General features: G+C 46.0%; 1 protein-coding gene across 1 annotated transcript in view; it reads right to left on the bottom strand.

The window, feature by feature from the left end:
- LOC104169591 (rho GTPase-activating protein 20-like) overlaps positions 1-10,993 on the bottom strand; it is a gene marked incomplete at its 5' end in the record, with an annotated part of 11,565 nt that extends 572 nt beyond the window's left edge. The window contains 11 exons of the mRNA XM_009710542.1: positions 7-1,146; positions 1,704-1,821; positions 2,456-2,645; positions 3,589-3,698; positions 4,866-5,027; positions 5,561-5,736; positions 6,184-6,372; positions 8,394-8,460; positions 9,127-9,204; positions 10,113-10,197; positions 10,952-10,993. Of these exons, the coding sequence (XP_009708844.1) occupies positions 7-1,146; positions 1,704-1,821; positions 2,456-2,645; positions 3,589-3,698; positions 4,866-5,027; positions 5,561-5,736; positions 6,184-6,372; positions 8,394-8,460; positions 9,127-9,204; positions 10,113-10,197; positions 10,952-10,993 (2,357 nt within the window). The remainder of the gene's footprint in view (positions 1-6; positions 1,147-1,703; positions 1,822-2,455; positions 2,646-3,588; positions 3,699-4,865; positions 5,028-5,560; positions 5,737-6,183; positions 6,373-8,393; positions 8,461-9,126; positions 9,205-10,112; positions 10,198-10,951) is intronic.
- Positions 10,994-11,688: the final 695 nt, after the last annotated feature.

Raw genomic sequence — 11,688 nt, 5'->3', positions numbered from 1 at the left:
ATTCCTGGCTTGGAGGGCAGGCGTCAACACTTTTGATTTCTATGTTCTTCACTGCCTTCTCCCTGTGCTGCTGGTGGCTGATCTGTGGGGATTTCTTGCTGGCTGGGCTGGCAGCTGGGAGCTCAGGGTTTTCTTCAAACTCTTTGGTATAACCCCCACTCCTGAGCCCTGGGCCAGGGCCCCCTACACAACTCAGCTGTCTCTCCTCTTCTTCCCAGTCAATGTCAGTTCGCAGGCTCCCCACGGCAGCTCCGCTGACAGATGGAAAACTTTTCCTCTCTCCAAAGCCATGACTGCTCTCTACAGCCTTGGGTTCATACTCATGGAAACTGTCCAGGTCACACGGATGTAAAGGCACAGGCGACGTGAAGGACTTGTGCCACTCTCTCGGGGACCTCTTGGCAATTTTGGGGGACACAGCATGAAGCCTGGCAGAGGTGCCGAACATGAATGGCAGGGATGAGACATCTGTGGGACTAATGGCTGATGACTCTGAGCAGTAGGAGAAAGCGCTGTCTAAGGAGCTGAGTGAGGAGGCAGACGGGGAGGTGGTGGTAGAGGACAGGCTAGAGAAGCTGGACCTGTTTGACAGGCTGGATTTCTGAAGGCTGAGCTTCTTCACCCTAGAGCTGGTCTGAGGCGACTGCCACAAGTTCTGCCTGGCCTTATTAACCCCAGGGCTTAGGCCTTCATCTATCAGCTTCTGGCTCTCCACCTGCAGCTGCTTGAGCCTGTGGATGTAGTCCGTATGGCTGTGCATGATGGTGGCATCGCAGCTGGACTGGCGGGCCACCGGCTCATGGCTCTGAGCAGGAACCTGGGAGCTGAGGCAGACACTGGGCTCTGATGAGCACCGGTCCCTGGCCGGGCTGAGTGAGCGTATTGAGCCGATGGAGCAGAAGGAGCCCTCCTCTTCCAGGAGGTCATAGCTGTCTGCACTGGTGTTCGTCTGGGCTTTGCTTTGGTAGCAGGCTGTGATCTCACTGAACAAGTCCCAGTCTTCCTGTTCCTCATCGAGTAACAAGCTGCTGGACGGTTCAAAAATGGCATCTGTTTCAGGTACCAGGTGGTGCTTTGGTCCTTCTGGGTCACAAGCAGAAAATTCCAGCTCATCAGAGGAATCATCATGCTGAGCCAAGCCTATGCCTGCAGCAGAGAACACAAATTAATTTGTTGCCTATGTCTCCTAACCCCATATAGTACCAAGGCGGGGAAATATTATCAAGTCCATGGAAAAGCAAAGATGATCCATTATTTTCACAGGGACCAGAGCAGGGCTGGGAACAATATAAAAAATTCTGGCTTGATGACCTGAACTTTCACCACTGGCCTGTATTCATAGGATAGTTAACAGAGACAACTCGATCCCTTTCCATTCAACCATTTGGTTTAGCTTTACAGAACTAATTGGGAAGAAAAGCTGCTGGGACATGGCATTGCTAAGGCTACACTAAATTCTGGTAATGGCTGGCACAGTTTGAACAGCAGCCACAGAGCAAGACAACCATCCCCAGGGACACATTTGAAGCGATGCACCTCAGCCCTCTGCTTTGCCCTGACAGGCAAAGGGAAAACCAAACCCAACTGTTTTTCAAGGCTTTTCCATGGAAGAGACAAGACGGGAAAGCAAACTCTTTTGCATGAGGAGTTTACCTATTAAAAGATTTCAAACATTTCTGGAAGACACAGTACCGCCAACTTACCCAGAGATTCCTCTGAGGTTTTGGACTTCTTTTTGTCTGGTCTTTGAAACAAGGAAGCAATGTCACCTCCAAAAATCTCTCCTGAGTTTTCAATCAGAAACTGCACTAGCAAGGCCACCTGGCAAAGACATGAATTTACAGAGTCAGTTTCATGAAAATATGGCCGGCTACATAAAGCAAATCAAATCAGTTCCAGAATGTTCCTTTTCCTTTGACAAAGATGTAATTTCCTACAGAACCTTTTGCTCAAGAAGCTGTCAAGAATGTGGCAATGCGTCTGTATGAGCTACACTTGAGGCATGAGCTACATGAACTGGTACCGTGAGCCAGGTACAGCATGTTCTACAATTTTCCACACTATTGATAACACCCTATAAGCTACACGCGAGCACTCCTCCCCTCTGATGCACGGTCATCTTCATTGCTTACTTTGTTTCTGCAAGATGGGTTTAGACCCAGCTGAAGCGGCAGTGTCTAATTTCAGCCGCTCCATCATTTTTGTGCTTGCTTGACCATATACAAAGTTCATCTGGCAAAGCAACTAGAGCTTCCCTTTCCACCCTGGACAAATTGAGTGGCTAAATTCCCCTACCGGCACGGGCACAGTTGCACAGGTGAAAGGACAGCGCCTGGATGCCACTCAGCCAGCACTGCCACTGATCCTGTGCCTTCCTTTAGTCTACAAAATACAGTGCCCATAAAAAGCAGCTAACAGGGAAGACAAGCATGAGGCCAAACCCATGAAAGACTACCTTCTTTGTAGACCTGCTCTCCTCTTCAGGCCCAGTGGGACTTGGTAGCCACAGCATATTGGGTGCTATGCAAAGAGCCAGGTTAAAGGCATTCATCTGATTCACGCCGGAATTCTGCTCAATATGATGGAGGACTCCAAAGAGGTGTCTGAGTAAGATGAGGTTGGCCTCTGGAAGCTGGTTGACTAGGCTATTCAGGGAGTGGGAACAAAGGAAAACAGTGCTGTTCACAAAAATCTGCTCTTCAAATATCAGAAGTTGCTTCCCAAAGCTTTTTCCCCCGTCTGCCCTTTTGCAACCAGGTTGAGACATTCACATTTGATAATAAAGTAAGACTGTGTCACTCGCCTCCACCAACTTATATGAGAGCCACAACTTTATATCCATATTACCTACCCACTCTGGTCACAGAGCTGGAGGAAACCAAGGGACTTACGTCCAGAATATGTAGGTAGAAGTCCATAATGCCTTAACAAAACAATGATTGCCCAAAGGAGATGCATACAGTTCCAGGCCAGCAGCACATGAGACAATGCCACTGCCTGTGTCCCATGCTATAGAGACAATGGAGGAAGGAGGCCCAGGCCAAATCATAAGGTTCAAAAACTGAGCTGAGGCATTGAGAAGAAGAGGTTTGGTATAGTGCATATCCCACAGGATGCTGATAGACTATTCTTGCTCCGGGCAGCAGTTTCAAGGCAGTAAAGCTGTTTTCAAGGTCCCAGGCATCATCTCGGCAGGGCTATTTCTTCTAACTGCCAATATGATGATCAGCTTCATTTTGTGCACATAAGAAAAAAGTTACCATTGTTAAAGATCTAATTGCACTAACAGCTGATGTACTCCTGGCGGCTGAATGATTGTGCTTTTTCAGTTTGCTGGTTCTGGTAATTTGAACTGGTCATCAGAAAAGAATTTTCTAATGATATTTTTGAGGGTCAGAAATGTTAACAATGTTCATAAAAGACCATTGAAAAGAAAATGTTCTGACCAGTGACACTGGCAAGCAGCAATAGCCCTACTGTGGCCTGGAGCACTGCCAGCAGTCTCCCAGAAGATGAAGTCTATGCTTAGGGCCGTATGCTCCCCCCCTTCTCCCACCAAAACAAGCTTTTACAAAGGCTTTTACAAACCTTTTGATAGCTTCAATCTTATGTGCCCGATTTTCCGTGTCCACAGCTTCCATCCACAGTCCGTGCATGTCTGAGGATAGAACACTGTCAGGTATATTTCGAAGAAAATCCTGAATTAAATATATATATGCAGAGCAGTCTGGTCAGTTTTGAATTCCTCATTTTGATTTCACGATTCATATAGTCATTTTTCATTCATATTAAGCACAAGATAAAACAAGACACGACACAAATACATTTCTCCTCCCCTCCCCACTTCCACCGAGCTGTCCTGCCCAAGGCTCTTCCCGTGCAGCACGGCAGCGGGTGAGCCGCCAGCCCTCGCGCCCTGCGCCTTCTCTAGACCGGGACTGACCTCTGCTGCAGCAGGCGAAGGACTCATCCCTAAGGCTGCGCGTAGTGCTGTTTGAAACATTTCTAAGCTATGAGGATTGCTGTGTTTTTTTTTTTTTCTCAGGGGACTATTTAATAATTTAATATATGTCTTGCATTGGAAAGTCCCTGAATATCCTCCCAGCCAGCAGCTTTCTGTATTAGGTCAAGAAGAGCAAGAGATGGGGATGGTTTTTTTATACTTTAGGTGCCTGAATTGTTCTGACCGGATTTAACTGCCAGCGCAAAAGATAGGCTTTTTCTTACTAAAACTTGGGTCTTATTGCAAGCTTCACCCTCCACCCACCACAACCCTTCTGCTTGGATTTCGCAGCTGTTTTCCCTCTTGCTTGCTGACAGATTAGGGGGTGAAGGCTTAGGGTCTAGCTGGTACAGGCCAGCTCCTTTGGGCATGGCCTCTCTGTTTAGGGGGGATGGAGAGCAGTTGCACTTAAATGGTGTGAGTCCTCCCATGTCTCCCTGCAGTCTCTTCTGTGTGTCCAGAAAGGACAAAGAGCATCTCTGCTGCTGCCACCAAAGGGCTTCATGTCTATGTCAGTGCAGCATCTGAACTGCTGAGTCCAGACTCTGGCATTTTTTTTGGCACTGTATACATACCATGGTTATCTTGGAGATAGACACTACTGTATCACCTGCTGGAGGCTGTTTTGTACAGGGAGGTGCAAAACGAAACACTGGCCTGAGGGTCACTGCACATCTCTGCATGTGTAAACAAGCACCACTGGGTCAGGCAGATACCTTATGCACATAGATGAACCAAGCTATCAGGTGAGAATGTGCCTTTCTGTTCCCCACATCTTCCCTACCCATAAAGACTTATGTTGCTTCCTTAAAGAGGGAAGGTACCATTAGCCCAGACAGCTGAGTTACTTGGCCAAACATACCGTGATGACAGCTGCAGCCACAAAGACTGACTCTCCATCCACCTGGACATCATCTCCAGAGTTCAGCTTCTCTTTCAACTCCTTGCAAGTCTTGGCATTGGCAGAACGTCTGAAAATGCCCCTAGTAGAGGGACCTTCATGGTACAGCAGGAGCAGCATATCCTAAGAGAAAGCCCAGTTATACTTAACAGCCTAACACTTTACCCTATTGTTTGTGTATATTATACCTCATGTATTATAACATAACTAGCGTAAGACCTAGTCAATACCAGGAAAAGGACAGACATACAAGAGATTTATCATGATTTAAGCAGGGACAAGAGCCTGTCAGCTAAGTTCCAGGTAGAGCTCTTGTGGGTTCGCTTATCCTGTAGCAAGTGTGAGCCCAATGGACTCTTGTAGTGAATGAGGTCTAGGCTATGTAGCATGGCATAGTCCATGGACATTGCCCCTTTTCAGCTTGTGATGACCTGGCTGGAGACACCCATTGAAACAGGATGGACATCTGTGCACGAAGTGATATGGATTACACAGGAGAAGGCTGCTCTCACCCTTGTTACTGAGCTAGATCTGAATCACGAGCAAATTATGGTCTTCTTCCCCATCCAATCCTCATCAATATCACAAGTGGCTTTAAAATCTGGGCTCAACACATCAAGTTTATGTCAGGATGAACAGTCCAGGCTGCTCCTTACCATGATTGGCTTGGGCAGGATCCCATCAGGACAGACAGAGGACAGAGACAGACCGAAGAGCTTCCGTGGGGTGGTAGGCGACTGCGAAGGAGGGCTGCCTGTAGGGGTGCTGGTGCTGCGGCGCAGGGCCCAGTCAATCAAGGACTTCTTCCTCTTGGTGAGTTTCTGCAGGGACTCTGAAAAAAAACACAGACCTTTGTTACACAACTGTCTGTCCTTCCTACTGGCCAGTGAGTGTTCTACAGCGGAGGCAGAGTTTCCAGCAAAGAAAGGACTTTCTATAATCACGTGTTTAATATCTACACTCTTAATGGGGACAGTCAGATAATACACAGCAGTGAAACCACTTGTTCATCTCTCAACCACCAGCAAAACTCTCATTCAATCACTGTTCTTCAGGGAACCTTGCAGTCTGTGCAATGTAAGAATGGCTTGCAACTGAAAGCTAATCAAGGACTGAAAGCTAATTCTGAACATTTGCACAGGCAAATTTAGCCCCTCTGCAATCTCTTCCTCTTTGCATATGACTCTGGCATACGTGTACGATGTTAGGAAGACTCTGGCACTGCCACGGAAAGCAGCAAAGTCTCTGCCTGGTTGTAACACACTCCTGCAGCCCCTACCTCTCCTCAGCTGCATTGGAGCTTGGAGCCTGGGTTTCAGGACAAACTGACACTGTTTCTCCTTTGGGAGTTGATCAAGGAAGGAAGCCTCTGTCCCATCAGCCAGGAGGGTGTTATTGTTGATTCCTTGTTGATGATCAGCAGAGTCCCGAAGACAGTTCAATGCGATGCTGAAAGGATGCTCGTGCCCTGTTGAGCAAAGAGTTGTGTAAAGATGGAGAGCTATGTGAAAACAGCTCCAAATCTGGGCAGGAGGAAGCAGCCACATCCAATGGCTCCCACTGCAGCTGGGCCTCTAAGCAACGTTGCTCCAAACCTCCACCTGTGGACTAAAGAGGCCAGGGCACATCTACGCATATACATGACCACTGCTTTACAAATAAGTTCATCCAGTTAAACCTGGCCAGCCCCTCTTCATTAGCAGTTCTCCAGAACATTATGCAACAAAGCGCTATTAACTGGGTTTAAGCCCTTATTAATAGGCTTATGGGTCCCACTGCACTAACAAAATACTGTAAGCTTTGCTCTAGGTAGGAGCTAGCTTATTATGACAGTCTAGTATGTACTGGACGAACACAAAAAGTAAGCATGTGCCACCAATAAACATCTGCAGTCTAAAGATCCCCAGAATAATAGTCTTACTATGACAACATGGTCTTTGGAGCAAGATCTCTTTAATAAACCAACGTGCATAAACTTCCTTGGAGAGCCTGGGGATGTAATTATTGGGTTATCACTGCAAACACAATGCAGAGTTAATGCACAGATTACTTGTTCGGCATAACTAAGCAGTATGCTATAGGGCAAAACAGTCTGGGCGATGGCTGCACCATTGACATGTGTGTGAGAGAAGCAAGCTGCAGTTTAAATGCATCAAGCAGCTTTGGTTTAGATGGTGGGTAAATCAGCATATTTCCTTGCTTCCTCTGTGGCAGATTGTACATTTAATCTTATATTTTGCTGGCTTGTTTTTGCCAATAATCCACAAATAAAAACTGTTATTATTATTATTGGAAAATTCCAGCTTTGGTGATCGCCATGATGAATGCTTAGCACTTAAGAGACAAAATTCAGTGGTTTATTTTAAAACGTTCCTTGTATTTCTGAAATCATCTCCTACAGATCTCCAGTACTCTCCTCCATTGTGATTATCCTCAAATCCCTCTACATACACACCTACTTTGCCTCGAGCCTCAGGAGTTTCTAAAACCTAAACACAAACTGCTAAAAAGGAAAGTTTTCAAATAAACAGCTTGCAAAGGGCATTGCCTCAAGCGGCCCACGTGTGCTTGTGAGATCAGATCAGTATTGCAGTCAGTTGGCAATTCAGAAGGCAACGTTAAGGAGCCATATGCAACAAACTGGGCTTTTTAATATGACACCGCATCTTCTGTGGAAAACAGCTTCCTTAGTTGTGAACTGAAATGCAACGTAAACTAAATAAATACCAAAAAAGTAGGATAAACATGTTAGCTTCTGAACTAGATGCTTAAAAGTCATCAGTGGATCCATCTAAAAACTCGGCTTCTTTCAGCTGGCAAAATGCTCTCCTCTGGACCTAGCATGTTCTTGCTGAATGACCACCTAACTGCAGCGACTTGTTTTGCTTCTGATGGCGCCTGAAGGCAAAGTGCTCAGGAGGTATCGGGAGCTGCTCTGTCTCATGGTCACCAGTGGACGTCTCTATCACAGGAAGCAAAGGTGGGCTAAGGCCTGTGAGGAGAAGTCTGCAAAGCTAAGCAGGAGAGGAGAGGATGACCACCCTCCAAGCATGTAGCCCTGCGAGATCATACCAGCAGCCACGGGGACAGGACTGGGCTTTGAGGCATGTCCTACCCTCGCATCACACCCACTGCATAGAAAGAACTTTAGGCCAGCCTAAAAATCTCCTGTTTATTTGCAGCATCTGCTGAAAAGTGTCATGGGCTCCCATCCAGAAATGCACAGATTTGCTTGGAAAAGGGAGGTAAGCATGAAGATCTTCAAAGATGTCACCATGCGTTGATTAAATGTGGATCCTGAGACCATAAAAGCCAAGTGACATCTCACATCAGCTTGATCTCACATCTCACATCAGTAACAGTCCTCCTACCGTTACTTTTTTAAGTGAAGAGTGCAATGTTTGAGATGTTTCTGTGCCACACACATCGGTATCATTTGTTACTTGTTCCTGTGGTGCTAGAATTGAGGGAAAATAGGAGAGCACTTACCAATGAGAGGGTAAGCGGGGTCATCTTTTCCTGAGATCACCCACAGGTGGTGTTCACTTGTCCTGCCCTAGCGGTTGAGGAACAGAGAAGAGAAAAATATTAGGTGAAGGAGGCCAGGGTGAGGGTCCGTGAGGTTGCACTTCACCCATACAGAGCGCAACAAATGGCTGAACAGGCCAAGGAGCCAGACAGGCAGGGCTGCCTCCAGGACAGCTCCAGCCAGTAGGATGTAAACCCACATGATGGTTTCCTGGACTATTTTAGCACTATGTTCCGCAACCTTCCTTGGTATTTAACTACTGGAACACTGTGAAAGCTACCTGTTAAACACTGTAATGGGAAAGGCTGGACCACTGCAACGGGCAAGGCTCATCTGACAACATCACTGATTTGATCAGTATTTCATGGCTATATTAGTAATCCTTTGACAAGCTTGGCTCAATCCTAATGTTGGATTGCAAGCACTGAAGTCCTCTGAAATCCAAAGGACTTTATTATACACGGTTTGAATTTAATATAGACATGTAAGCATGTCTGTGTTTCCAATACTTGGCACCCACACAAATACATTGCTTCATCTTGTAGTCCAGAGAGTATGAATGCCTTACTACAATATAGTACATACTACTTAGCTACAGCAAATGTAGACTTCTCCACATCTGCACTGTCCTGTAAATCAGATGTTGCTGGCTTCCTTAGCTACAATCCAGCAGACTACGCAACTGCCACTTACAGGAAGCCCAAGCTGAAGAAGGGTCTTCTTCATCACACTCTCTGCAGTTTCCACATTGGACACATTGACTGTGGTAGTCTAGAATGGAAAACAGAGGAAATATGGGAAGCTAATAAGAAGGCATGAAGTTTTGTTGCAGTCTCTTGTAGCTTGAAAATCTGGGGAAAATGTCACTCATCTGTCTACTGACCGTCTTTACTAAATGGTCATGGTTAGAAGAGTTGTACTAATTTGAACTACACTAGAATCATTGTTAAGGGTGATGGCTATACATTATGAAAACTGTTCTCCACTACTTCTTGTATCACGAATTTATTATACCATCCAAAGATTTTGCCCAGTAGAAACCACAGGAAGTGGTTGGTGTTCAGATGCTGTATTTGATTACATCAGTATTTGACTGACAGTAGTGCCACTGTCACTCCAAAGGGTGAACGCAGCACAACACTAATAAAGAACAAAACTCTGGGGTTGCTTGCTGAGGGACGAGTCCCCAGGAGGTAAATGTGACCCACCAAGCTTGGCATGAAGCCTAGAAAAGTATGATGTTAATATGAAGAGACTGGGACACACTCCAGTAAATCAATTCAGGAGAACACACCAGTGACTCTTTCATGGTCAACATCCTCAGCTTATTGCACTGAAAATAGGAATGACTGGGCACTCAACCACAAACCATCACCAACTATGAAGTGAAGCACAAGGAAAAGAGAGAAGAAGCCAGAGGCCAAGATTAATCTTAAGAATTAACTGCTGCTTGGTAAGGGTCTGGCTACCTCCTGATTTTCCAATCCAAAACTCTCCGAGTGGGCTTCCAGTGGGAAAGATGCAGCTGCCCAGATGCATACCCTCTAAAACCTTTTCAGGTGCGACTTGAATTTTAAACAGGGATAGCAGCAGCAGTAGCACAGCCCTGTCTTCCCGCCCCTGCCCCACAGACCTCCATGTAGCGTTGGTCTGATGAGCAGGTTCTTAGCTTTACTTACAGAAGAACAGTTGTCAGCATCCAGCACCAAGATCTGAAGGGTTAGATTCTTCAGACACTCATTCTGTTTTGCCTCGTTGATATGCCTGAAAGTCAAAGAAAAGGGGAGGGAATATATTTTCCCAGTCAAACTTGAGAAGGACCCTAAGATTTGGATCCAAGAGGTCCAAGGGACCAGCTCCTTGGTACTGTAATAAATACAGCTTAATTACGACAGTAACAATAACACGCAATGTTCATAGTGTGGTCACATGCTCTTACTGGCTTCTTTCTCTTTCCTGAGGCCCCAGACTAGCAAAACCCCACACGGCAGTACTTTAATGCAGAGAGATGTGTCTAGCATAACACCTTCCAGCAGCCTTAGGATCATTACTGTTCTCCGCAAACCAAGAGACGCCTTCCCCTCTCTGTACCTATATAAACACTTCTGCCTGGATGTTAGTGGAAACAACATATAAAAACGTAACATGAAAAAGAAACAACTGTAGCCTCTAGATGCCACAAAATACAAACTTTGTTTCGAATCAAAAAACATCTGAAGACTCAGTAACACCTGTGACACTTCCATAGTGATTAGCAAAGTCAACCTCCAGCTCCAAAGGAAAAAAGGTGCTCCAACAATGTTATCTGCTAGGGAATTTCATCTTTTCTGGACTGTTAATGCCAATTTTACTTTCACCCAGGGGCTTCGACATTCAGGTTTCAAAGGTGGATTTTTTAAACAGTAGCTAGACACTTAATGTGCTGAAAATCAGAGGGCAATTGACACCCAGCAGGACAAATTTCTCTGAGTACTGTAGAGGAACCAGCCGGGAGGGGGATGAAAGGAGGGTCACTTACCACAGCAATGCTGACAGCCATCGTTCCTTCACATCAGCTGAGCTGAAGATAAAAAGGGAGGCAGATCATCAAACAAGTGCTGAGTGGGTAACAGCCTTTGGAAACTCTACCCAGTTTCATTTATATATAGCTGTAAGTCAAAGTTCCTTCCTGCAAAGCCCTGGAACAAAAGCACAGGCCTTTCCTGCTTCTGTCCTATTTTAACAAATAATAAAAATAATAATAACAAAAAAATCCCAGCAACAAACTGGACTACATTTCCTGCCCAGGCTGGCGAGTGTTCAGAGAAGGGACAAATACATTTCTGTGGTGTTGGCGTTAACTCATCTCGTGGACCCTTATTATTTTTGCAGTGACCTTTAATTGCTATTTTCTTTCTCCTATTATTTCCTTCCCAATGACTGCCATTCCTAGAAGCTTCTGCTGCCAGTACGGGTTACTCGAGCCTTGGTGACGTGAAGGAAATGGAACTGCTGTTGAATTTGGACTAAGACAACAAACAACAGCTTGCACGTCAGAGCATGAATCCTAATCAGGAATGCATCACCCGGGAGAGACAACCCTGACCCTTGGACATGATGAGACAGCAGGTATGAAACCGTGGTATGGTTCCCATTTCTTTTTCCACCAAGGCAGCTTCCCCACAGAAAAAAACCATCAGGCCAGATCAGCCCTTCCTAGCTGTGCCAGCAGAACCCGAGGACAGGGTGACCCTTGAAGACTGCTGACCTCTCCGC

The sequence above is a fragment of the Cariama cristata genome, unplaced genomic scaffold (genome assembly GCF_000690535.1).
Source record: "Cariama cristata isolate BGI_N322 unplaced genomic scaffold, ASM69053v1 scaffold37661, whole genome shotgun sequence".
NCBI classification, from domain to species: Eukaryota; Metazoa; Chordata; class Aves; order Cariamiformes; family Cariamidae; genus Cariama; species Cariama cristata.
The sequence above is the reverse complement of the archived record's forward strand: the minus strand, read 5'-3'. Positions and strand labels throughout refer to the sequence as shown.